Consider the following 27,202-nt stretch of genomic DNA (forward strand, 5'->3'; position numbering starts at 1 on the left):
TGAAGGAACCTAGCCCAGAATTAGGGGGTACAGGCTGCCAACCAAACTTAGAGGACTTGAGACTCAGCATGGGAGCCCCACCCAGCAGAGCACTGCACAGGCACCCCGGCCCATGCCACGGGGCTGCTCCACATGGCAGCACAGCACTGCTGCACCATGTCTGACTCCATTTCTTGATCTTCTCTGGCATGGTCCAGAGCAAGTCAAAAGAATTTCTTTGCCTGCAGGAGATAAATTTCTCATTCTAACCAGGGCTGGAGAAGCCTAGAATGTATTAGTGTTACTTAGGCCAGCAAGTAAACTCTGCCACTGGTATTGGGCTACTGGTTCTCTCAGGCACTGCACAAAATCATGGTAAGTGATCTGTGCTCCAAAAAGGTCATTATCCAGAACAGGCAAGGAGATAAAGTCACTTGCTCAACTAAGTCAGCAGCAGAAAGGGGGAAGGAGTCCCAGCTTCATTTGTCTGAGGTTGGTGCTTGCTGGACCAGATGAGATTGTTTCTCACATTGCCCATATCAGCCAATCCCACCCGCCAGTGTTTATCTCACATCCTTGAGCAATAGCCCTCAGGACTCTGCAGTTGGGTTCTGTTTTATTTTATGGAGGAAGTGACACTCACAACATGCTCAGAGGTTATGTTGCTGCATTGCAACAGCTCTCATCCCACACAGAGATGGAAGAAATCTGAGTGGTGCAGATGTGATGACTCAGCTTTGCTGGATTTTACAGTAGTGGAGCTCCACTGACATTTCACAGAAATATTCTGATGAGCTTCACAGAATCACAATCCATTAGATTGGAAAAGACCTTTGAGATCATCAAGTCTGACCTATGACCTAATACCGCCATGTCAACTAGACCGTGGCATTAAGCACCACGTCCAGTCTTTCCTTACACACCTCCCTGGGCAGCCCATTCCAAGCATCTTTTCTGTGAAGAAATTCCTCCTAATGTCCCACCTAAACCTTCCCTAGTGCAGCTTAAGGTGATGTCCTCAGACAACCAAAAATGCTGGCAAGAGCCCAGTGGACTGGATGTCTTTGGAGTGATCCACTCACACAGATGAACCCATCTCATGCAGAATCAGATGTAGTTTACAAGTTCTTCAGGTACTAATTCACTGGGGCAAGAGGGCTTCTACCACAGCCCAAGCTTTGAATGAAAGGCACCTGATCCTTGTTGGTGCCTGCCTGGTTTGGGGTGATTACATTCATCCAGCTGTGCTTCCCAGAGAGCCAAGCCAGGGGCAGGGAAGGGGCTTCCTGTGCCAGAGGCAGCACTGAGGTGAGGAAGGGACAGGGCCAGGTCAGCAGGCCAGGTAAGGCAATGCTCTGCTGCTCAGATCCAACTGGCCAAGCCTGACTGGTTTTGCTCTCTCTGTTAGTATTTTTGGTCATCTAACCACACTTGGACAGGGACTTTATCCCAAATCTCAGCATGCCAGAACTTCAGATGAGACTGACACACCTTCACCAGGAGGATGATGGTCCTTTATCAAATAGATATCACTGTGCACCTACCCAATTGAGAACTGCTGCTCCTCACACAGTTTCCACCTGCAGTGCTGTGCTCAACACAAGTCAGCACCAAGCAGTGAGCTCAAGTTCCAAACAATGCCAGTTGTGCACATCCCAGCTCCGCTCCTTGTGGTAACACTGCATGCATTAATTGCTAAAAGATGTTGTTTCACGTCGTATGCACACTTACATAACCTCGTACCATATCATCAACACAGCTCTTGGCACAAAGACATCAATCATTCTGATCCCCAGCACAGAAATCCACCTCAGCTCTTATCATGTCACGAACACAACATTAAAAAATGACAATTTCCAACCTCCACACCTGCCAACGCCCAGCACAGCTTGAGGTTCCTGGAGATGATGGCTCATTTAAAACCTCTGAATGACACATGACCACCTCTGGCAGCCAGCAGCAGCCAATATCCAGCCATGTCCTTTTGCTCCAGCACAGAAAAAAAGAATTGTGATGATGAGGGGGTGCCTGATGAGGGAAGAAAAGAAGCCAGGAGGGAAGGAAGGTACATGAGGGAAATAGAGCCCTTTGCACTGTGTTCCGTTACCCTGTGCCCATCTCTCTCCCCATGCAGCCCCACCACTGGGTGTTCTTTTCCAGCCTGGGAGCAGAGGCTCGGCCTCCTCCAGAGGCAGCACTAGCAGCAGGCTGTGGGTACTGATCCTGCCCTCCCACGCACACTCCCCTCTTTGCTGGGCTCTTGTGCACCTCTGAAAGGACACAGATACTGCCTGCACCTGCAGAGCAGGCACAGGGGTAATTGTGGGACACTGGCAGGGGCTGAGAGACCTGCAGGACCCATTACTGCAGCTCTGCAGGGGCCGTGGCAGAAACACAGCCACAACACCAGGCTGCTGCCTCAGGCCCGTGCTGACCCTGCCCCCAGAGCCCCTCCTGACGCTGCCAGCTCGTGAGGAGGGCAGGATGCTCTCACAGACACCTGGAGTTTTGAGAACTTCAGTTTCTAGGGCAGGATGTGGCTGTTATTCCCACATCCACTTACACTTATTCCTGGAGATGATCCCCTCCATGGAGCAGCAACATCCCTCTCTTATTTTTACATCCAGGGAGCACTGTGAGGACAAAAGGTGCTGTTTTTTTTTCCTGAGAGGAAACAAAGGGGCCCTCTTTTGCCCCAGCACTGCTTGGGGCATCCAAGAAACACTGCAAGGTGCTTGGCACATGCAAAAACATGGGGCAATAAAATCACTGGAATGAGAGACCTATCCTGGCCTATTCTTTTGGGGTCTAGGCCAGCCTTCTCTTCCTTCTAGCCCTCCACAAAGGCTGTCCCTAACCAAAAAATGGGACAATGAAGAGCAGAAGGCTCTAATTTACAGCCAGTCTCTCCCATGCCAGCACCCAACCCCTCCAGACTTCCAACTCCACAACCACACACGGAGTGCACCATGTGCCTCTCAAACCCAGCAGCAGAGGGATGCTGTTGGACCCCAAGTGCTGCAGTGGGGCCCAGCCCTCCTGTGGCGCTGCCACACTGAGTGCACAGCACAGCCCATTGGGATCCCTTGGTTTTCCCTCTAGGAGAAGGAGGCAGCGCCACGAGCAGAGCCACAGTCTGGCATCCTCGAGGCTCTGGTACCCTCTGCTGGCCCTGAACGTTTCTGTTGCTGTTGAAACCTCTCCTGGGGTTTTTCAGCCTGAAAGCAGCCACAGGCACCAGCCTGTCCACCACGGGCAGCAGCTCTGCTCACCCAACACTGCTGCCTTCCAAGGCCCCCACCACTGTCCTCACAGGCTGCTGGGAGCAGGGCCCTACCAGCACCATACACCTTTGTGAGAACATCTGAGAGAGCCAGTACTGATTTGCTAGAAATAACAAAAATCTGCCAAGTTTTCAAGTGCAAGGTTGTGCTGCAAATGCAGAAGGGTGAGTAGCTGCACAGGGCACCCTGGGGCAGTGTCCAGGAGAGGCTTCTGGTGTGTGGGACAATCTTCCCCAAGGCCACTGGCATAAAGGAGGAGGTGGCAGGGACCACTTGGAGGGCAGCACACAGGTCATGGGGATTATCCTTCATCTCCATCCTCACTGGAGCAAGGAGGGAACTCTGCCCATGCCTCAAACAAGACTTTCACACAGCCCTTTAACACTCCAGGGTAAAGGGTGTCCCTGCTGCAGCCCTGGAAGAGAGCAAAGAGGGATTAGCAAAGAGCAGGGAACAAACAGCAAATAATTTCCTTCACTGCCACTGGCTGAGGGGGAAGGAAGCAGCAGACTGCACACAGGGAGTGGTAAAGTGCCTCCTGCACTGCTGAGCCCAACTGGACAGCTTGTGCCAACAGGCTTCATGCCTTAACAGACAAACCCTGAGTGAGAAATGAGTTTCTGCCTTCAGGGCTGCTGGTGCTGCCCATGAGACTGGAGCCTGAATGAGAGTAAGTGCATAAGGGAGGGAAGCAGGAGGGACACCTTTCTATCCAAAATCCTGCACCCCCTTCAAAGAAGGAAGGAGATCCATCCCCTCTGCCCCTCAGGAGCAAAGATCCCAAGTTACCAATATCAGGTTTTATTTTAATACAAACTAAAAGCTTTTAAAGTTCAAAGAAACACAGACATGACACAGCAACAGAGCACACAAGGGATGCCCTGACCACCACAAACCCTCAAGATGGAGGCCTGGGGCTTTTGGGCTCCCCGAGGAAAAGCTTCTTTCAGGAGCAGGCCCCAGCTCCCAGGGGCACTCTGCCTGCTCCTGGGCAGTGTCAGCAGCAGCAGTTCCCTCCTGGAGCTTGGGACAGGGAGGTCACTTGATGCGGTACAGGACCTTGCGCTGCATGCGGTGCTGGATCTCCCCCCGCCGCATCATCAGCTGCAGCACCTTGTAGATGGCGTGTTCTGGGTACTTCTGCAAAGGGGGACAGTGGGGGAAGGTGAGCCAGCACAGAATAGCCAACAGGAGCTCAGCAGGAACCTCTGCCAAAGCCTGGTTAGGACGCTCTAAAGCAGCAAGCCCAAGACACTGATGCTTCCTTCCCCTTTCCCTACTTCAGATCTGACTGCAGCCAGTGTCACAAATCAAACAGTTCTGGTTTCAAGGGTAGGACCCCAAACAGCCTCAGAGCTTTTGCAGAAACTTACCTCAGTCTCCTTAAACTCTGCAATCACATTGCACACCATTCCCTACACACAATTTCTAACGCATGACCAAAAGGTTAACCAGTCTGCCCTTGAGGAAGGGGTTTCATGCCCCCAGCAGCAGCCTGGGGTCCCTGGTTTCACAGCCCAGCCCTCCCTGGGTCCCTGACCCACCTGGCGCATGAAGTCCTGGACGATGCTGTGCTCGGACACCTGGGAGCCGATGGCGAAGCGGCGCTTGAGCTGCTTCTCAATGCGGGACAGCATCTCCTGGTCCTCCTGTGTCGTGAAGCCTTCTGCCCCTGCAGGGAGACACTGAGTGAGCTTTTGTGCTGCTCAGCTGTCACTGTCCAGGACACAGAGCCCAGCTCCTGTGTCTCCCACCACACCAGCACAGCTTACAGACTTTAGGGAACCCATGAACAACTCCACTGTAAAAGGCTGTGGAGCTCCAACCACAGAACTCAATGAGGACCTGGCTGCTGGAGCTTTCTTCAAACTCTCTGTTCCATGCTGCTGCCCAAGGAAACATTGTCTTCACGCCCATAGGAAAAGATCTTAGAGGATTAATAGGTTTGGGGAACCACACCTAGCACCAGATTCCGCCCTTGGGACCACAAGCGTCTAAACCAGCCCTCCCCTGAGCAGCACAGTGTCTGCCTTTGCTCTCCCTGTGAAGCACAGTCCCACGCTGGCCCCTTGCTGCCCAAAGCACTGCTTTGTCTTTGCTCAGGAAGGAGGTCCAGCACCTGCCCCTGAGAGCCAGGTCCTGAGAGAAGATCTCGTCTCTCCCTGCCCTGAGCAGCCAGGCCCAGCATGTCTCTCCTACCCCCAGCACAGAGCATCTCCTCCTCACCTGACAGGCTGCCTGACATGGCCGCATCCAGCGTGGACACGTGGAAGAGCCGCAGGGCCTCCTCCACGTCTGCCTCGGTGGCAAAGGGCTGGAGCCTCATCTTCGCCAAGGACTCGGCAATGCGCACAATGGCCTCCAGCTGCCTGCAGCCACCAGAGACATTCCCTGCTTTCTACTGCCGCTTCAAGGGCATTTTCTTCCCCCCAGCTCCTGCCATCCCCACCTACCCCACTCCATGCACCTCCTGCCTCCCCCCACAGCACTTTCAGGGCTCGGGCCACCCCCTCACAGCCCAGCCCCTTCCTGAGCCCAGTAACACAGCCCAGCTCCAGGGGCGCTGAGGCCGAGGAGGGGGTGCTGCCCACCGGACAGTGATGGGGATGCTGGAGCGGCGGTCGCTCTCCTGCTCGTGCTGGCGGGTGCCGCTGCGCATCAGGACATAGCGGTTCTTCAGCTTCTCCGCCGCCCCTGCCGACAGCCGAGGGCCACACTTCCTGCAAGGGGGACACAGCTGGAGCCAGCGCCCAAGGGGAGGGACCCCTGGGCAGCCCTCTCTTCCCTGGGCGCTGCAGCACCACTGAGAGCTCCTCCTGCAGCCTTTTCCCAAGGCAGGAGTTAAGACAAAGCGCACCCAGAGTGCCGGGTGCTTTGCCTCTCACCACTGCCTCCCAGGTGCCAAAGGCACACCCGACAGACACTCACGTCCGACAGAAGGAGATGAGCTTCTTCAGCTTGTTGAGCTCAATCTCGCCCTCCACGGCCTGGGTCTGCGTCAAGGCACTCACGTGCAAGGCCATCACGTGCTTGGCCAGCGTCTGGGAAAGCAGAGGCAGTCAGAGAGCAGGAAGGCCCCTGCCTCCTCCTCCTCCCAAAGAAGGGGCACCCTGAGTCCAGCTGCACCCGTGACTCCACGCACCATGTCTCGCTCCTCATTGTGCTCATCCTTAACGATGAAGATCATGTCAAATCGGGACAGGATGGTGGGCATAAAATCAATGTTCTCCTCGCCCTTGGTGTCATCCCAGCGCCCAAAGACGGAGTTGGCAGCTGCCAGAACTGAGCAGCGAGAGTTGAGCGTGGTTGTGATTCCTGCCTGTGGGTGAAGGCAAAAAAAAAAAAGAATTGTGTCAAGACCCCCTCCATGTCACAGCAAGTCATTATTCAGTGAAAGGTTGAAAGCCATTTTCAATGACTCACTGTCAATCACTTTCATTTATATAAAGCCCCAAAGTAGCACCCAGTTGCTCTGTAATGGTGGGACAGGACACACATGTCCTTCTGGAAGGGGACCGGCTTCAGCTGAGACTTGAGCACCGAGTAATTTCATTTAAAACCTTTTGTCGAGGCAGAGACAGGGGAGACCTCACCCCAGGTTTGTGATCTGAGACAAACACTGGGCAGACAGGGCTGAGTCCTCCTGGGCAGCTCTGGCACAAAGCATGGGTTTGCAGGTGCAGCCTGACAGCCAGCAGCAAGGAGAAGCCATGAAGTTCAGGCTGCCCAAAGCCTCCAGGCAGGGCTGACTGCTCTCAGTGACACCAGCAACAATCAATACCACTGCCTGGGCTCTAAAATGGGCAGTTCTGGCAAAAGATGTGTGGCCACTGGTTGCAGGGCTCTCAGATTCCCACCTCAGGGCAGCATGCTCAACCCACAGCTCACCTTGGCAATGGAGATGGTCTGCTGCTCCATCGCCTCATGGATGGCCACACGGTCATCCTCCCGCATCTTCACATCCCAGTGAGAGAAACCAGGCAAGGAGAAAAAGTCACCATCAGTCACCTCTGCCACACACTCACTGAAGTGAGCCCCAACATAAAGGTCTGAGGACCTCTGCCCAAGCAGGCGGGATGTAACTGCATTTCCTTGCAACCCCATCCCCAACCTTCCCTGGAAGGAAGCGAGGGAGTCTCAGAGGAGCTGCCCTTCCTCCTGCAGCTCTGGGCTCTGCTGGGACAGGCTGGCACCCCAAGGGCTCTCCTTCCCACTCCCACAGGCAGCCCCACAGGCACCTTGTCAAACTCATCGATGCACACCACTCCTCCGTCTGCCAGCACCATGGCTCCTCCCTCCATGAAGAAATTCCTGGAGACAGGGTCACGGATCACTGAGGCTGTCAAGCCAGCAGCGCTGCTGCCTTTTCCTGAGGTGTACACCTAGGATGTGGAACAAGGAAAGGGACAGGACATCAGCTGCAGCAGCACCCAGGAGGCCACTGCTCCAGCTGAGAGACAAAACATCCCTGGCACCACAAAACCCGGAGCTCCCGAGGGAAGAACCTCCAAGAAAAGCCCTCAGCACATGTAAAAAGCAGATGTGCTGGGGGAAGAGCAGGGCTATTGCCTCATCCCAAGCCTCAGACTAAGCAGCTGTGACACACCGGAGGGCATGCAGACACAAACACAGATATTAAGTACAGAAGTGGGAGTGATTCATTGTTTGGTGGGCTGCTGCATTAGCTCTGTTTGCCCCTGGAGGGAACAATACAGTCAGAGGCTGAGTTTAATAGAGACTACAAAAAAACACAGCTGAAAACATAATTCTATGTCTGGGCTCAAGCTGGAGGTCCGTGCCTGAGATGCAGTCAACTTAATTTGTGCTGACCAGCCAGCCCCTCTGCTGATCAGGTCTCAACAATAAACAGCAGCACCAGGCACGTCTTTGGACATTTGCTAACAGCCTGGCTCACAGCATAATAAAAGGCATGACCTTCTTCACCTTCCCTCCCTCACTGCCCATCCCTTCTAGGCTGGTACTGGAAATGGCAGCTCGTGCTCTGCCAGCCTGTCTGCCTGCGGATGCACAGGCAGGTGTCTGCCATGACCACAGTCCTGACTCTGGGGCTAGACATGGAGCAGAAGGGAGAAAAGGGGTGCGCTACACGTGGGCACCTCAAGCCACGTACCCCAATGGGCGAACACTTCTCAACAAACTTCAGCAGCTGGGATTTGGCCGTGCCAGGGTCCCCCAGCATCAGCAAGTTGATGTCCCCTCTGCGGGTCAGGCCATCCGGGAGCCTGGAGAGACGGGGTTGGGAGGAGAGAGGGAGGAGAGACGGTGAGCGTTTATTTTGGTAACAAAACAGTGCCTCTGGAAACCAGGGCTGACCCTTCCCCACCTCTTGCGGGAGCCCCCAAACAAGAGGCAGGCGATGGCCTTCTTGATGTCAGTGCTGCCGTAGATGGAGGGCGCGATGCTCTTGGCAATGGTCTCGTAGATGTTGGGCATGGCAGCAAGGCGACGAAGTTCCTCCTCTTCTTGAGGGGTCACCGAGCCACTGAAGCTGTGTCCTGTACAGGGATGAGGGGAAGGATGCAACAGTGAACAAACAGAGGTCTTAGAGGAAACTGTATCACTCCCCCCATGCACACTGCAACCAAAATCCCCTCTTGAAAATCACGCCAAGTGCCACCAGGTAGAAAGGGTAAGCAAGGGCAAGCATCTGCTAACCCAGCTAGGCAGGCTGTGTCCTTAGAACCTGGTAAGAAAAAGCAAGGATCTTGGGCAAAGCAGCTCTGCAGGAACCAGAGGGAGAATTAAGTCAGGACCACGTTTTAAATACAGTCTTAACCATGGACTTCAGCTGGGATCCTCAGGGATTGCTTAGCCCTGGAGGACCCAGGCTGAGACCTCCTCATTTAACATGACTGGGAACAAGCCTTACAGGACATGACTTTAGAGAGCCCAGGACAAGTCAGACCCTGGAATGGCTTGAACCTTCTGCTACATAAACAGCAGAGAAGGATGAAGGCTGTGATTTCAAACAGTTCTTGCTGAGGGATCACTTCCTTGTTCAGGAACAGGGTGGGAAGTGTCTCCCAACACCAGGCTACCAACACAGATCAAATGCACACCAAAAGCAGCCCTCACCTGAGCCCTCTGTGTCCACCTGGATGCCCACCACACGGATGTAAGCGCTCCGGATGCCCACCCCCACATTGTAATGGCTTTTGTTCTTGCTCTGTGCAGATTTCTTGATGGAGTAGATCCCCATGATAGTGACTCTGTTCCCTGGGACAACTTTGTCACACAGGTACCTAAGGGGAGACAGGCAGAGCATGGTGGTGGGAAAGGATGGCAGCAGCGCCAGCCAGCAGGGGCAGGGTGGCAGGGCTGTGCCAGTACCTGTCACAGTAGAGCTGCAAGTGCCGGGGCATCTCCCCGTGTGGCACGGCATCTGGAGACTCCTGCAGCTTCAGGACCTGGAAATCCACGCACTTGCACTTATCTGGCATGATAAAGTAAGGGTCCAGAGGGCACCTTGGGCGGCCAGCTTGTTCTCTGTGCAGAGAGATCAGTCAGGGGAGGCTGTTAGCACTGAGGAGCCACCCCTCGGAGCGCACCTGAGGAGGGGACAGCAAAGGACAGCTGCCCCTCCAAGCAGTGCCACATCAGCAGCTAAGGGCAGACACACAGGGCCAGACCAAAGACCAGCAAGCTCTCTGTCCTGTATTCTACAAGTGCCAAATGTGTACATGAGAGCAAGCCAGAGGCAGGGTGACACTTGTCTGAGCACTCTCCTGCCTCCCACCCCTCCCCTGCCAGCTCTAATTCATTAATTACACAGAGGGCAGCAGCACAGACTCGGTGACACTGCAGGGCGTTTTTCTTTACAACCTCATGCACAAAGCAAATGTTAAGTGCTTTCTGGTGAGAAAGCAATTAGCAATGTGACAAGGCTGGCATCCACCTCCCAGTCTCTCCAGCCATATCTGCCTAGCTAGATTACAAGTTATCTGAGACAAAGAGCAGCTCCACATTCTGCTGCTGTCTCAGAGTGGCACGACTGATGCCTGACTCCATGCAGGGCTTTCAAGTAGGGCAACACCAGAGAGCAGATGCACTCATGCAGTCAGGGATCAGGAACAAGGTGCTTTACAGACCACACACATTGGGAATGATCCCTAGCCCAAACTCCTCTCAAGCTGCATTAGAGTTCAGGTGCAGAAAATATATACTGGCAGGTATGAGCCCAAAGACACAACCCACTAGGACTGGTTGCCTCGAGAGCTGCAGCACAATGGCAGTCTAATGCTCACAGTTCTGAGAGGCACCAGGAGCTGTAAAGCAGGATAAAAAGGCCAGCAGAAAAGCATCCCTAAGGAAGGTAATACAAAACAGCCCCCTCAAGAGTGGGAATGTGCAAGCAAGGAGCTGGTTTGGAAAAGAGGAGAGCAACTTCACAACATTACGGGACAGCTGGAGGCAGGAATGATCCTTTAGGCACAACAGGTGAAACTCCCTATGAGTAAGAAGAACTCCCTGGACACGGTCACTCAACGCTGCACGCAGCACTGACCGTGCAGGGTCACAGCCCGCACGCCCACAGAGGGACAGCTGGAACCTGCCAGCCAGAACCGCACACTGGCTCAGGGGCAGCACGAAGGGCAGAGGCAGAGCTGTGCAGATGCTGCTGCCTTGTGGAACAGGGATTCTGCAATGCATGGGACGCAGCAGGAGCAGGAGGAGGGAATGCAGTCTTTCCTGGCCCTGCAGCCTGTCAGTGCTTACGTGTTGCACTTCCTGGGCAGGGCGTAGCCCTCCATGCCCGGGCGCACGGCGATGTTGCTGATGGTGTTGCGGCAGCTGCGGCACTGGATGGTGATTCTGGTGGCCTTGGCTCTCACGGGGGTTGCTGCAATTACAATCCCAGGGATCTTCACAAGGTGGGACATCTGGTCAGACTGAAAAGGCAAAAGTGAAGGGAAGGTAAGAAAACCATCAATGGAAGATGGATAGGAATCTACAAAGCACGAGAGCAAAGGACAGAACACTCTGTGCAGAGCACCACCAACAGCAATAACGTCCCTGCAGCAGGAACCAGCAATAACAGCCCTCTGCAGTCAGATCTGAGCTGCAGAGTAACACTCCTTGTAAATTAGTGAGTGACCTGCTGTGGTGCTACATTTTATTTAAATGGTACGATCAGTCTCACCTCTTGAAAATGTACAGTTTATTCCAAGCCTGTGATCCTCCCCTGAAGTATCATGTAAGTATCTGTAATCCCATTGGCCCAAGGCTTATTCTGTGCTCACTTTGAATCTCCCTGTAAAACTGTGCGAGGGAGACGAGGCTCTCTCTTGGCCCTTTTCTCCCTAGGCTCTCCCTCTCTTCCCCTTTCCCCATTCTCCTTCAGAAACCACGCTGCTCCTGGGGGTGGGACCCCCAATAAACCCTCATCTAATGAGCCCCCTCAGAATCTGTGTGGAGTCTCCTTGCCTGCCTGCTGCTACCAGGGAACTTACAGCTTAGGGGGCCCCTGGGGACTCCCTGGGAACCCTCAAAGGAACAGCAACAACCTGTCCTGAGCCATGAGACCAGATTCCCAAAGCTGCCCTGCAATCACACCACAGGCTTCACTTCACTCACCTTCAGGCTGCGGATGTTGGCTGCGTTGGCATCCGACCTCAGCATCACCTGGATGTCCTGGAGAGTCTCCTCCCCTGAGGGACGAGGACGAGTGACCTCATCTGCAACTTCTTTTGCTGCTTCTTCCAACTAGAGAGGGAGCAATGGGCTATCAGTGGGTCTGTCACAGCAGAACATCAGAGCTGCTCTCGTGACAATATTCTGGGTTGCCAACCCCCATCCTTACCAGCTGCAGGTGCTCTGTTGGCTGCTTGTACAAATAGTCTGCAAGATCTTCATCAAAGCTGGCCAAGTCTTCCATCTCCACCTCCACCCAGTACTGCCCCAGGTTGTAATGCCGCTTGAGCTCATCCCTGCAAGGCAGGAAACAGCAAAGCATTGCAGGGCAGAAAGCAGCAGTCAAGCAGGGATCAGAAAAGGCAGGCTCTGCAGGGAGTCCTTGGTTTGGAAAGCAAGCAGGGAAAATCAGGTGAGTTCCAGGAGAAGCACAGGGGAAGCTGGGCAGCCTTTCACCAAAGCCCACTTTGAAAGGTGACACAAGACCACAGGGACACCAGTGCTGCAGTGGCAATGTGAAGTATTTACTGGAGTTACATGACCAGATAAACAGGGAGAAAAAATTTGCACGTAGGATAATAATTACTATACATAAGATGTGGTTTAAAGCAAAGGAAGTAATAACAGAACAGGTAACATTTTCCTTAAAAATGCCAGGCTTAATGAAATTCAGAGGTGAAAGCCTGTCCTAACCCTTGATTATGACGTATCTCCATGTTTTCTCAACGTGTTGAGCTATGTCTCTAAACTGCATAAGCAAAAGGTAGCCAAAGGAACTTCATGGAGTTGGAAGGCATACGTGCAGAGTGGTGCACTGATTTAATGGACACAGACAATTCTCTAAACCAGAAAGCACTACAACATCAAACACAGACCTTGAATCTCAGAACTAAGTGCAAGCCTGGCAGTGTGGATCCCTCTATTGCTTCCTTTTCCACTGGCTGGCTGCCTAAAAATTTGTGACAACACCAGACCTCTGCTTTTCTGTCAGGTTAAACACAAGCATCTCTTAATACTGAGCTTTTTATGGCCTACGAGAAGAGACAGAACAGCTATTGTGTTTGTGCAGCGTGCACTGCAGGAGGGAGGTTAAGAGCGGACTAGATGCGCAGGTGGGGACGGGCAAGGTTCAGAAGGAGAAAAGGGGCCACAGCAGCACCTGTATTTGAAAGTGAAGCCCGTCCGGTCCGTGCCCACCCGGTACTGCCGCAGGAACTCCTTGAACCGCTTCTGCAGCTGCGACTTCCGAACCTGCCCCTCGTCCACGGACGCGTCTCCCCCGAAACTGTCGCTGTAGTAAATCCCGGGGTCGTCGAAGCCGGACATCGCGATCGCTGCTCCGCTGCGGGGCGGGAGCAATGCCTCAGCCCCGGCCGCCTCCCCCCGGGCGCACCCAACGCCCCGCGGGATCGCCCCAGCCGAGGGTCCCGCGCCGCAACCCACGCGCGGGGCGCGCTCCTTCCCCGCAGTGCCCCAGGGACAACCCGATCCCGATCCCGAATCCGACCCCCGACCGTCCGTACCTCGCTCCCCACCGGAATCCGCTCCCAAAACTTTTTCGCGGCAAAAGCGGCGCGCGGCGGAAACCAAACCGGGGCAGGGAGCGCGCGCTGCCTCCTCCGCCGCGCGCTGCGATTGGCCCGCCCGCCGCGCGCCGCCGCTGATTGGGCCTCAGCCGCCCCCTCGCCCCGCCCCTAGAGGGAGCGCGCGGCGCCGCTGCAACCGCTGATTGGCCGGAGCGCTCCGCCCCCTGTCCGCCCCCAGCGTTTGGCGCGAAATCTGGGAGCGAAGGGCGGGGGGGGGAGGCGAAATGGCGGGCGGGCCGCGCCATTGCGGCGGGGCGCGGAGGGGGAGCGGGCGCTACCATCGCATTAATCTCTGCTCAGGCTCCTGGAGCAGCCGGCGCCCCTCAGTGCTCCAGGGCCGCAGCACACGAGTTCCCCGGGATGGCTTCCTCATGGCTGTGTGTGAACCTGGGGGAAGGCCGGCTGGTCGCTGGGTGCGCAGTTCGGCCCTTCCAAAGCCTGGTAATGCGCGCCCGAATGCAGAGTGAGCCGGGAGTGCACGGCAGGGGAAGGTTCAGCCGCAGCCCGCGGGAAATGAAGAGAGGCCATTGCTGCACAGAAAGCAGGTGTACTCATACCGATCATAGACATGCACAAACAAAGCCTTGGTCTCCATTTCTGCGGGCTTGAGGCTCAGTCTGGAATCTCCTGTGCGTGACAGCAATGGCTGTGAGATATCCAAAGCGCCATCTCTCTCCTGGCGTGAGCAGGGAGGGTATGATGCCTGTCAGAACCTGTGAAAAATGCATGTATTTTATGATTGGCTTTTCGCAAAAATTAAAATGAATATTATATGTGTTGTGTTAGAAAGCAATGCTGTATTAATTTTCTTAAGTACTGTGTTATATGTTATAAAAATTGTTAAAATAGAAACTATGCTATGTAAGATGATTTGTTTAACAGAAAGGGCTTGCAGCGAGATAACAGCCACAGGACACCTAAATCTTTCAGAGAAAGGGAATTTATTGCCTTCTTATCGGAAAAAACTAACTTCTTCCCTCGAAGGTGCTAATAGGATTAGAGGGAAGAATTTGATGAAGACCAGATGGAATCCTGTGTTTGAATGGAATTTATGCATCCTGTATGAGGTGTATGAATATGCAACACGCTATTGTTTTTAAGGGTTAATCCTTTGTTAACGGGTGTCCTTTTTCGGGCTCGTGCTGCCCAGAAAAGGTATCCAGACGTCCATAACTCTTTGTGTTTATTGTCTCATATTGTCTTAATTCAATTTGTCCAAATTGTTATTACTCTAATTGTGTTACTATTTTTTTAACCACTTTATTACTATTAAACTTTTAAAAATTTTAAAAACAAGTGATTGGTGTTTTTCACAGAACCCATATTTCCCAGCTTTGAGGCTGCAGTCAGGCTCTCTGAGGAAAGGCAAGGGCTGAGTGTGGTGCAGTGTGTTTCTGAGCTCATGGGCATTTGTTTGTCTCTTTGGGATCTGAGCTTCCTGAGCATGCTTGAATGAACAAAATGGTTTAGTTGGGCTGGTTTAGAGTGGCTCAACAGGTAGAACTTAATTCAAATCTGAATAAACAAGTTCTTGTATTTAAATAGCTATCAAGCAATATTCCTGCTCTTCAAACACCCAACTATCTTTTTCAAGAATTAACTATTTTTTCTGGCAGGTGGATCCAAAGAGAGAACAATTAAAGAAGGGATGCAGAGTGGAAAAGAGCCTGAGAATGATGACAGTCCTGTTTCCCACTGCTCATTCTCAGCAGGACCTGCCTGCTGATTCTTGTTCTTTGAGCAGGTTCAGTGCTGATCATTAAAACAGATCAGTAGGAACACGTTTCTTTGGGATTAGGGTCACAGCCAGAACAGGCACATCATGGAGACAGGTTGATCACAGAGGCTTTCTGGAATAACGAGAGGACTCTGAGGTGATAACACGGTGCTTTTGTCAAGTACCTGCAGTGCCATACCCACCTGCAGCCTCTCCTGTGCTGGGAGAGCTCCTGGAGCAGGCAGGGCCTGTGGCTGGGCACAAACCCAGCCCTGCAGATGTGCCTCAGCAGAAGGCAAGGAGAGCCAGCAGTGTGCACGGGCTGCTGCAGCAGTGCTGTGTGTTTGGGGTGCCTTTAGCAAGGCCACCTGTGTGCCAAGGCCTGGGACTGAGCGTGAGGGCAGTGGTTGTGGGCTTGATGCCTCCCTTTCAGCCACCTTGACCTTGACCTGGGGTCCCTTTATCTTCTGGGAGGTGAAAACATGCCTGGCAATTCTGATTCCCTCCGAAGCTGTTGCAGAGGCTGCCTGGTAATGCAGCCCTTTGCTGGCAGCTCAGGGACAGATTCCTGGTTTCAACCAGCTGAGGGTCCCATCACCTTTTGCTTGTGACAGAATAGCAACCAGCTCTTATGGGCCACTTCCACCCCTTAAAAATACTCTGCACGCTCACTGAATTTCGTGCTGTTTCTAGAAATAGACAGAGCAGTGTGTAGGAGCTGAAGGAACCTGCCCCAGCTTAGAACAGTTTATTGTTAGCGCTGAGTGGGAGCAGAGTCTGGCTCCCACTTCTGTCTATTGTTGTGTCTGTGCAGGCAGCAGCTCCAAAAGACACAAAGCCAGGAGGAAGAAAGACACCTTCTTTTTCCCCAGGTAAGGCTTTAATAATAGCAAACGCCAGGCTCAAAGACTTTACATTGAAATTTATTATGTGTATAAATTATACAACCAGACAAGAATGACACTGTATGCCCAACAGCTGTCTTTTGTTTTTCAAAGACAAAAATGATGGGAAAAAAAATAACAAAGACCTAGTAATGTCATGTAAAACGAACCCATGGGAGCATGTGGCTCCACAGGGAGAGTGATCACAGTATTATCTAGCAGTATAAAAAATCTGAGCAAACAGAGCTCCGAGGAGCTCCATCTTTCTGAGGAAAGACAGATGCCAAACCTGTGTTTCTGATCCTGTAGGGTTTTTGTAGGCACTCTGTAAAGCAATGACAATTCCTGGCCATTGTTTTTAGCCTTTTGCACCCTTGGTTTTTGATGATAAAGTTAGTCTCTGGGAAGAGCTCACACCAAGCACAGGAGAAACGTTGCCTGAACCCCCTTACAGCACTCTTTGATTTCCAGGAAGAAAAGTCTCCGAGTATTAGTGGCAGAACCAAGATCACAGTACCCAGTCAGGGGTAATTTCTCTCACGAGGACTGGGGAGGGTGGATTAGTTCAGGGTGAGGGAAGTCACGAAGAGAGGCGAAGGTCCTGTTTTCACATGGCAAACAAGCCCACGGCGACGGTCATGGCGAGGCAGCTGAGCGCCACGAGCCAGCGCAGCAGGGAGGGCGCGCCCGTGTCTGTGCTCCTCGGCCGTGTCCTCTCGCTCTCCTTCCCCTCTGCTGCCCCTGCGCCGCATTGGGAGAAAAACCAAATAAAGACAAGTGAGAAGAGGCTGGGGCAAGGAGCTGCTAAGGAGCAGCGTGTGCTCTACCCAGTGCCAGAGCACAGCCTGCTGGGTTTGTCCAGGGGAGAGGGAGAAAGGCCAGAGCGCAGCTGGGAGAAACAGTGGCAGCAGGTTCTGCTCTCCCAGTGCAGAGGGGAAGCAGCAGACTTGACCTGGGAATCACAAAGGCCACAGCCCCTCTGCCTGGAGGTGACCACCAGCCGCTTCCCTTGTCTCCTTACGGGCTTACACATGCACTGCCCAGCTCCATCGAACCCCTGATATGTGCAGAGGACAGACAAATACTGAAACTAGGATTTTAAAAGGCATTTTGTGTCCTACTTCTCACTGATTTAATTAGTTAAGCTTCTAAAGACCTTGAACAGTCTTCAGCACTCCAAGCAATTTCTGCAGTACAACTTTAGGATGGGATTCCTCATCCAACACCAAATTTTTCTGAAAATCTTACTCGTATGCATGTATTGGGAAAGGAATGGCAACGTTTCACAGACAACCTTTAATGCCTTTCCCACAGAAGCTGCTTTAAGCTTCACTATCCAGAGATGCTTAAGGCAAGGTTTGCTTTTCATCTTTGCCATGGAAAAACTGTGGTTCAATCCAGGATGCACTGAAAACAAATCTCCATTTTAGCTTCAGAATGGGTAGGCCATGAAGGGTTTTTATTTGAATTGTGTGTCCTCATGGAAACCATTCTGCTCTGCAAACATCTGAGCTCACTCCTCACTCAGGCACAGGCCTGATTACGTTCCACCATCCACAGCAGTGCTCACTGTGAACACAGCACACTCTCTGCAGTGTTTTCAGCAATACTTCTGGGAGGCAGGAAAATGATCAGAGGGAGATCCAGTCCAAAAGGACAGGCTGCTGGATAGGACTCTGTCCAGAAGAGCCTTCTGTCAGCATCACAGCACCACAGCTGATCTGCAGCACCCAAAACTGATGCCTTTGCCTCTGTGAACTCCAGGTCAGTTTTCTCTGTGGTGAATGAACCTTACATTTGTTAAAGCCCTAGAGGTGGAGAGAGGAGTCTCTTTTTGTAAAGCTTCCTCCCCGACACACTTTCTGAAAAGCCCACATGTGTTATCCTTGCTCTGCCATGTCTAGAAGAAGTTCTGCACACAGCAGTGCCTCTCCTTGCACTGCCTGCTGATGGCTGGAGAGGAGATGGGGCAAGTACCTCATGCTAGTTTCCCAATAGCTTTTACAAACAAGGGCAGAGGAGGGGAGGAGCAGGGGAGGGAGGAGCACTGTGAAGCACCTGCCCCTGGAAGTGCCTTACCGTGCTGGTGTGGTTTGTTGACGCTCCTCGTGCGAAGCTGCTCTGCCTGTGGCTGCACAGGGCGACCATTCTCCTGGCCCTTGGACACCAGCTCCTGCAGTGCCTCGAACACCTGGGGACGAGGAACCCTGTCTCGTTATGTGGCCTCCTCTTGCTCTTTCCCTGGACCCCCTGCCCCTTCCCCAGGCACTTTAGGAACTAGAAGAAAACACGAGGCTTCAGTCTAAGTCTCCTGGCACATTTTGCATGGAACAAAAGTTGCCCGTGAGCTCAAGAGGATGTCTTTCAAACTCCTTGTTCTCTTTGCAGGTTCTCCCTGAAGCTTTCAGCTAAGGAGAAGGCTGTTGCCCACCTTCTGTTGGGAAGGAAAGCGAGGTGCCTGTCACCTAGTCAGAGTGCACAGTGGATCTGTGTAAAGTCACCACAGAGGCAGGACAGATACTATGTAGTATTAACCCTCATTCATATCTGAATAGTGGCACATGGAATGACTGAATTCAAGCACCAAGGGAGGGAGAAGAGCTTTACAGAGACCATTGTTTTATTTGGCTGCCAGGTTGGAGAAGCATGGCCATCCAACTCTGACCAGCTCGCCCTGATCCACAACTTCTCCTAAGCTGCCCAGTGCAAATACTGGCCTTGCATTTCCCCTGTAGCTATTTTCTTGTTTGAGAGAGGATGTGGGCTGGCAGGGCTGGCTGGTTCTTACTCACCCGTATATTTAACAGGAATGCTTTCTTGGCCTCCTCCGTGACTCTTTTCTTAGTGGCAAGGTCCATCTCGAGAGCATTCATGCGGGAGCGATAGAGCTGCTTGAACTTGGTGGCATTGGAGACCCCATCAAAGGTGAAGAAAGCCAGCCCCTCCCCAGTGCTGGGCAGCTGGAGAGCCTTCTGGGCAATTTTCTTCAGCACCTGCCCCCCAGACAGGTCTCCCAAATAGCGAGTGTAGGCATGGGCCACCAGGAGCTCTGGCTCGTTCTTGCCTATGTAGTGGAGCCTCTCGACGTATTCCTGAGTAGCCTCAGGACAGGGGAGCTCTTCCCTCCAGTTTCTGCCATAGAAGTACTTCAAGTCTTCCTCCAGGGCAGCTTTGCGGTGCAGCTCGGCCGGAAAATACAGCGGGGCATAAACGGGATTGTTCTTGTTGCGTTCAATCTCTTCCTCCAGAGCAGAGTAGATGAAGTACAGGGATGCTGTAACCAGCTGAAAGAGAAGAAAGAGGGTGAGCTATAGGTGCATCTGTTTGTTGCTTTCAAGTCTGTGGGACAAACTGTACTAACAATAAAGGTACTCGTGGGCACACCCACTGTGAGTCACAAACATCTGTGATGTTGCAGATTTCCCACGTGGAAAACAGTGCAAGGTACAGGGAGACACTGTTTAGCCCTTCCCTTCTGCTTGAGATAGCAATCAGGTGAGCCCTTTCCAGCAGGTATTGGTCTTACTTGCTCTGAAGTCACTGCCTTGCCTTCCAGTTAAAGTCTGGCAGCTTGATGTGATGTAAACTGGAGCCCTGTTTAAGCATTCCTGGTCCCTTCCCGTTCCCTCAGTCAATAGGAGGGTATTCCCAAAGGTATCCTTTCTGGTACATTGTTCAAATTTGAATGCTCCAAAATGTGGCTTCCCTTTGTGGGGCCTTGTGAGATGATGACACACCCTGGTTATTTTTCAACATTTTCATCCTGTCAGCATCCCACCGTCCTGGGAACCGAGGCACCACCACTCTGCTCACACTGGCATGCAAGTGGGGTTGCCTCCTTGGTTGCCCCAGGGAGACAAGATAAAAGGGATCTGGAAGCACAGCCTGCCTCTGAAAGATGCCTTTGTGAAGGAGTGCTGAGAGGCTGTGTTCTCCCCTCTATTTTGAAACCATTGTTATTGTTGTTTTTCCCAGCTTATGTGATACTTTCTTCTATCTGCCAACTTTTCCACGTGATCTGAGACAATATAGCTGTGTTCTTTCCTTCCCCAGGCATTCTGTTTTCAGAGGCTCTTACACCTTCACCACCCCTTCCTTACCCTGGGACCCCTTGTGAGCAGCACATGGTGAAAAATGAAGGTGTTGCAGCAGAGCTGAGTGAGGTTTGGGTAGGGGGGATTATGTTGCTCACAGGAGAGAAAGCTGTTTACTTTCTCACAAAGCAGTCAGTTCTGCAATGAGAGAGTTCCTGTTTCAACCTTGCCCCAGTGTGCCAGAAAATAGGACTTTGATAAGCACATGGGCAATGACTGGTTGTGGAAACAAATATCCACCATCTGGGGGGTCATGTAGCAGGCCAGATATATAGGTCTGCCAAGAGAGTAAGCAAAAACAGTTTTTTAAACAGTAACCTGTTACCCAGCTTACCGGAAAAGAAACAAAACATGGCAACACTGCCTTCCAAATTAAGCAAAAATGTAGCTCAGCTGATTGTTTTCAGAGGCAGGTAGTGGTTTAATGAGAAACACGGCTTTTAAACACTTGTTAATTTTTAAAATCCATGTCCCATCTCATTCACCTGACAGCATGTAAAAATCATCTAAGAAACCAAGATCTATTCCTGCAGGTCTTTTTACAGCTTGCCTGTCTCAAAGATCACTGCCTAACCAATGCCATATTTTGTACAGCAGGAAGTCAGCACCTGAGATTGAATTTATGCATGGCTAAGTATTCTGAATGTCACCTATCAGAAATAAGCAGTCTCTTTCTTACTTCTGTGGATTTATTTGCCAAGGAACAATCCAACAACAAAGTAATTAAGCCACAGGTTGAATCGGTAGCTGTTGTTTGCAAGTCCATGTGTCACTTCCTATAGCCTCTCAGGAATTTCTGGCCCAGGTGTTTGTTTTGGTTTTGCTCTTTGTTATGTGGCTCAGATCCCAGGAATTGTATCTAGCCAGGTCAGGTTAATATGTGGAAATGTTCCTCTTTTATCTTGAAGAAAGCAACAGGCTCCTGCTTGTTAGCAGCAGACACAGATTGCTCAAACTCAGTCTGGTTTTGAGTTATTGTTCATGATCTCAGCTGTGGTATAACTTAAGTGACAATGCAAAGTTCAGCGCCAGCAATGATCCCACATCCTCACTTTCTCACCATCCCATCATTATTTCTAGCTGCAGCTGCCTGGAGTGTTGTAAATACAGAATTCTCCCTCTTTTGGGCATTTCAGCTGCTCAAATATCTGAACATAGTTCTATCTCCATTAACTATGAGTGGCAATAATAACATGCAGGCATTTTTGAAGCAAGAGAAAAGCAATAGCATTAGTCCCATCAACCTCTTTGTCCTTTTTCTCCTATTTGAGCTCAGCTGCCCATTGTGATATTTCAGAGTCCTTCCCCACCTTCTGCAAGGGGAGCCAGTGACACCTCAGGCTGCAGAAGTTTCATGTTTTCCATAGGAGATGCTGACACATCATGTCCCCACACTCCTCACCTGTACTGGCCCCATCCTGCCCCCTTCAGTCCCCTCTCAGTCTCCATCAGATCTGTCTGGTGAGGAGTTCCCATCCCCAAGCAATGCTGCTGGAGTACCTTGAACTCCTGGAGCGACACCTGTCCCTTCTGGAAGTTCCTCATGAACGTCGTGTTCTCTGCCTGCTCGTGCACCTCCTTGGTGGCTTCCTTCAGCAGCTCTGACAGGTCTCTGGACATCCTGGGGAAGAACAGTGAAAGATGTAAGCGCTGGCTCCTCTGACAAAGCAGATCTTTGCTCTCTAGGACAAAAGGGGGAGCCTGGGATGGCAGAGAAAGGAGCAGAGCGTTCCCGGGAGATGGGGATGGGACCCAGAGGGCACCAGCTTTCCAAACAGTGTCCCGAGCAAGGAAGGCTGCCAGACTCCATCCAGAGGTGGAGGCAGCAGCGTGCCTTTCCCTGCAGAGCAGGAACAGGAACAGCATTCCTAAAAGCAAGGCGAGAAGCACAACGCTCCTCTGACAAAACTTCCCTCTCGCTCCCGTGCCGCTCTCACCTCTCGGAGCTGTGGGACTGGGAAGTTTCCATGTTTCTCCACTCCTGTGCTTCCCTGCTGGTGCTGGTGCTGGTGCTCTGCTCCTTGCCGTCAGCTCCAGGACAGCGAGGCTCTGAGCTGGGCTCTGTCCCAGCCCGGATTTATAGTGCCGGGCCACGTGAGCGCTGACCTCAGGCTGCACAAACTTTTCTTGCAACACAGCAGCGCTTCCCTCGCTGCCACCCCTGCCGGCCCCAGCCCCCCGAACCAGGAGGAAGTCACCAGATGCATCCTGATAACTCAGCAAAAACAAGAGAACGTCCAGAAACTTCTCTTTTGAGGGTGCCTGGCTCTGTAACCCTTTCAGTGCTGTGAAAAACTCCAATCATTTGTTTTTAAAATTTTAAAAGTTTAATAGTAATAAAATGGTTATAAAAATAGTGACACAATTAGAGTAATAACAATTTGGACAAATTGAATTAAGACAATATGAGACAATAAAAACAAAGAGTTAAGGATGTCCGGGTACCTTTTCTGGGCAGCACGAGCCCGAAAAAGGACACCCGTTAACAAAGGATTAACCCTTAAAAACAATAGCGTGTTGCATATTCATACACCTCATACAGGATGCATAAATTCCATTCAAACACAGGATTCCGTCTGGTCTTCATCAACTTCTCCCCTCTAATACTAATAGTGCCTTCGAGGCGGGAAGAAGTTAGTTTTTTCCGATAAGAAGGCCATAAATTCTTTTTCTCTGAAAGACTGAGGTGTCCTGTGGCTGTTATCTCGCTGCAAGTCCTTTCTGATAAACAAATCATCTTACATAGCATAGTTTCTATTTTGACAATTTTTATAACCTAAAACTATATTTAACACAGTACTTAAGAAAATTAATGCAGCATTGCTTTCTAACACAACACATATAATATTCATTTTAATATTTGCGAAAAGCCAATCATAAAATACATGCATTTTTCACAAGTGCCTTGCGCGTGGCAGGCAGAGCCCGGGTGTTGCCAGAGGCGCTCCTTGTCCTGGGCACGGCGGGTTGGACAAGGAGGGTGGATGTACAGAGCTGGTGCCTGGGGCACAGAGGGCAGCCTCTCGCCCTGCCTGGAGAGCTAACCCAGCCTGACCCTCCCCTGCTCGGGCACAGCTCAGCTACGGCCATCCCATCTCCCGTGGCTGTGCTCAGGCACCACCAGCTCTGGCCTGCAGGTGCCACACCTGCCCTTGTGCAGCTCCCCTTGCCCTGGGCAGTGAGCCCTGTCACTTTGCAAGGTGTGCCAGCACCCATGCACAGTGAAACCTTTCCATGCTCTCCTGCTCATGGAAACAATGGCATCAGATTTGTTTGATAGCTGGCTCCTGTCGTCACCACAGCAGCGTGCAGGGCAATTCAGGAAAATGGCACACCCATGTCCCAGATTCCCCAGGAGGCTGGGGTAGCTGAAAAGATATCATACAGGACTTGAGGGACACTGGGGAAATCTGCAGAGACTTTTAAAGGCAAATAATTCCTCTGATTTGGGAAAAGAGTTGGACATGCTGCTTCTGCCAGTAGCTGTTGCTCTGCTGGGCCTTTTTTTTTTTTTTTTTTAATAAAGTGGTCAGTGAAGCTGCCAGCAGATGAAGCTGGGCCCTTCTTTCCCACCTGTAGCTATGCTGGAAGCTGGGCTAGCCGGAGCAGGTGATGCACTGGCTGGCTGTACTTTGGAAAAGCACACATTTGTGCTCAGCCCAGAAGAGCAGGGCACCCAGAGCCACCATTCCCCTGCAGCTGTGGGTGCACCTCAGGGGTGCAGGGGCTGGTGGGGTGGTGCAGGGGCTGGTGGGGAGCAGAGCCCGGGTGGGAGGAGAAGGGCTGTGCCATCTGCTGTCCCTGTACTGCTGCCCCCTCTGTGGGTGCTGCCACCCGAGCCAGCACCTCGCCTGCCTCCCTGTCCCTGCACCCACACCAGCCCCAGCAGGGCTGGGGGCTGTAGGTTAAAAAGCTATTCTAGAAAAAGTATCCTTCCACTCTTCTTTTTTTTACTCCAGCAGACATCTGGCATGCAGTGTTCAGGAAGGATTACTCAGCATTTCCATCCTGACTCAGCCAGACTTTTCCTGTCTTGCTTTTGTCTTTTAAAGCAACAGTGCACGCTGGCAAAAGCTGATGTTCCATTCTTACCCCCATGCCACTGCAGACAACTTGCTTGCTTTTCTAGAGGGTAAAATAAATTTATCAGGATGTCTTGAATCTTCAAAGCAAATGTGACAAAGCCCCGATCATCTCCTGAGAGTGCAGAGTCCATGTGTAGAGCAGACAGCCCCAGGGCCAGTCCCTCCCAAAAACACTGAAACCACAGGAACAGCCCTAAAATGAATGCTTCCCTCTGGCATAACTCCTTAAAACTCTTGTTTTCTGTCATTTATCAGTGAGTCCTATTCTGACAGGGGAAACTGGAGCACAAATTGAACCTTTAGTTCTAGTGAAGTAGGGAATATATGGAAATTACATGAGAATAAGAATTATATTATGAGAGTCTATTATTCATTTTGTGAAATACTATGAAAAAAATCCAGTCCTCAAGCCCTACCCCTCCTTTCACCTGCAGCTTTGGCAATGCACCCAGTTCTTCCCAAGGACTTTATGGGTGCTTTCAAGCCAATGATTTTGTCCCCAGAGTGCCCACCTGCCTTCTTCCAAGAGTCTGCATGCTTGGAGGCCCTGTAGCAGATATATCCCAAAGTCCTTTCCCTTTGTGGTAGGTCTGAGTCAGACTGGGGGAAGAAAGGGAGGGTCTCTAATCATGTTGCTATCATTCCAGGTAGGTTTTCTGGCTTGTAGCCATTCTGTCCCAGGACGTGGAGCCCTACCTCCTCTGGCTCTTGGGGCTTTACCTTCCCCTGGGCAGGTCACAAGAGATGCAGCTCACCTCTGCCAGGAGATTTGCAAAGGTGAGACAAGCAAGCCATGCCCCCTAAGTGATTTATGCTGTCTGATTTCTCTCTGATTTGGGTTCCTTGCCATGGAGCAGTTGTGAGACTCAGCCTGGCTCTCTGGAAAGGCCCAAATGCCCTGCAGCAAGATGGAAGGAGAACTGAAAGTGGGGTGTCATCATCTTTGCAGTTGCTGGCCTGGAGCATTTCTGCCCCCCCCAGTGTTGTGCAGCAGGGGCTGGGATTGCTTCTGCTGTGCTTTTGCTTTGTGATGGGTGGGAGGTCAGTGTGCCAGCAGGGATTTGTGAGGGGCCATCTCTGCCTCAAGAAAACTCTGGGAGCTGGCACTAGAGAGCAATGAGCGGGGGGGGAGGGGAGTGCTTTTGGTGGAAAGAGCAAACTGCCCCCAGAGCACAGTGGGCCATGGGAAATCAGAAGCCAGCCCACATGCAGGTCACTAGGAAATTCGGCTTGAATATCACTAAAGTCTCAGAGCTGTGGTCTCCGCTGTGCCTGCCAGAAGCCCTGCTGTCTCCTGCCCTTCCAGGAGCTGTGCCTGGCTGCTGCCAGAGCTGCTCTCTGTGAGGACACCAACAAAACTGCCCAGGGGATTTCTAGCAAAGATGAATAAAGCAGCCTCAGGCAAGGTGTTTGTAAAAATTCTTGCTGGGCTTAAAAGCCTGTCTGCACATCCCAGCCCCTGAGAAAATGCTTAGTCACGAGATGGGAGATGAATGGTTAAAAACAACAGAAAGTTATTGAGGGGTCAGTGTTTCCACGTGGAACAGGGAAGTGAGGAATTTTCTCCTCTGTACATTAACAGCCTGTTTTGCCAGTAGATTTATGGCCAGAGATGTCTAGTTACACAGGTCACGGGATGCCAAGTCAGCTCTCGAGTCCCTTGTGGGCAGCGCTGTTCCGTGCTGGGCTCTGGCAGCGGCTCCCAGCGGCTCAGCTCAGGGCACAAACCGGCCCTGGCCAGCTCCGAGGGGATCACGGGCTCTCTCACACCGTGACACAGCAAAACGCAGCTGCCTCGGAATGCTGAGTGCAAACCAGGCAGCTGAATCAGCACTCCGGACCAGGATTTGCTGTGTAATGCTAGGGGGAAAAGGAGTCACAGTAACTGCTTAAAATGACTTGCTGGAGGAAGGAGTCTGTGCTGGAGTGTACAGGGATATCCTGTGTGTTAGTTGGTGTTTACCAAAGGGAGATTACCTCTCCCAGCCCCACCTCGGCAGAACTGACTGTGCTCCCTGCTCTCTCAGCATCTAAAAGTCCCAGTCTAGATCAAAGATACAGGTGGAGAAAAAGGAGGTCGAGAGTCCAGTGCACTGGAAATCCCTATGGAGAGCCCAGGCACTGTAGCTGTCCATGGGGCTGGCACTGCTGGTAGCTTTGAAGGGTTGTATAGACAGGCATGGCTGTGCTAGGCAACCCCCCACACAGGAGCCCTGGAAAACAGTGGGATGGGAGATGGAGGCACAGGCAAATTTCCCAGGATTAATGAACCAGCATGACAAAAATGGGACATGCAGATTACAATAAATATTTTGATAGATGTATGGGTATATGTGTACTGCAGCACACTGGTGTCTCCAGCACATAGCTGTGAGCAAGGAGAGAGCCTGGGCTGTCTGGAAACAGAGCAGGGAGAAGGAGGGAGAACAGAGCAAGTGCCCTGCAAGGCATGGGCCTGGCCAGAGTCAGGCAGTGACCTTAAGCACACAGCAGGTGATGGGTACACTGGGCTGGAATTTTGGGAGAGGGTGCATAGAGCCCACCATGCTTCCTAGAGTCTTGGTGGTCATGGGAATCAATCCTGTATCCAGCTAGGAGCTGCTTTGGCAGCCAAAGGGAGGTGTGGAAGGGAATGGGGCAGAGTTTGCAAATAAAAATCCCATTTGTGCAAATGTTTCGGTCGGTGCTGCTCCCTCCTTTGTTTCAGTGCCACAACCGTGGAAAACAAAGTGTGCCCTGACTGAGACAGAACCAACCATGAAACTTTGGATTTGAAAAATCACACATATGCAACAAAGAGGACCTTGTACCACACTGCTCACACCCTTTTCTCAGGAGAAGGAGGAACGGGAAGTCAAGTTTCGCACAGAAAGTGAGACCCAAGTCCCCCCTCCCCGCAAGGTTTCCAAAACACCTCTGCG

The 27,202-nt window shown here is 51.9% G+C and overlaps 2 protein-coding genes across 2 annotated transcripts; both read right to left on the reverse strand.

Moving 5' to 3' along the window:
• Positions 1 to 4,023: 4,023 nt before the first annotated feature.
• MCM5 (minichromosome maintenance complex component 5) lies at positions 4,024 to 13,579 on the reverse strand. The gene is made up of 17 exons (XM_064732310.1): positions 13,439 to 13,579; positions 13,075 to 13,257; positions 12,085 to 12,211; positions 11,859 to 11,987; positions 11,001 to 11,173; positions 9,615 to 9,770; positions 9,360 to 9,526; positions 8,608 to 8,779; positions 8,395 to 8,506; positions 7,502 to 7,645; positions 7,152 to 7,217; positions 6,406 to 6,582; positions 6,192 to 6,304; positions 5,855 to 5,983; positions 5,490 to 5,632; positions 4,808 to 4,935; positions 4,024 to 4,403 (listed from the first exon to the last, which is right to left on the reverse strand). The coding sequence occupies exons 2-17, from the start codon at positions 13,239 to 13,241 to the stop codon at positions 4,302 to 4,304; spliced, it is 2,205 nt and encodes a 734-aa protein (XP_064588380.1). The 5' UTR covers positions 13,242 to 13,257; positions 13,439 to 13,579; the 3' UTR covers positions 4,024 to 4,301.
• Positions 13,580 to 16,125: 2,546 nt separating this feature from the next.
• HMOX1 (heme oxygenase 1) lies at positions 16,126 to 22,423 on the reverse strand. The gene is made up of 5 exons (XM_064702491.1): positions 22,134 to 22,423; positions 21,697 to 21,817; positions 18,895 to 19,386; positions 18,182 to 18,293; positions 16,126 to 16,843 (listed from the first exon to the last, which is right to left on the reverse strand). Exons 1-5 carry the CDS (start codon positions 22,163 to 22,165, stop codon positions 16,710 to 16,712), a joined length of 891 nt encoding a protein of 296 aa, XP_064558561.1. The 5' UTR covers positions 22,166 to 22,423; the 3' UTR covers positions 16,126 to 16,709.
• Positions 22,424 to 27,202: the final 4,779 nt, after the last annotated feature.

The sequence above is a fragment of the Zonotrichia leucophrys genome, chromosome 1A, assembly GCF_028769735.1.
Source record: "Zonotrichia leucophrys gambelii isolate GWCS_2022_RI chromosome 1A, RI_Zleu_2.0, whole genome shotgun sequence".
Lineage (NCBI taxonomy): Eukaryota > Metazoa > Chordata > Aves > Passeriformes > Passerellidae > Zonotrichia > Zonotrichia leucophrys.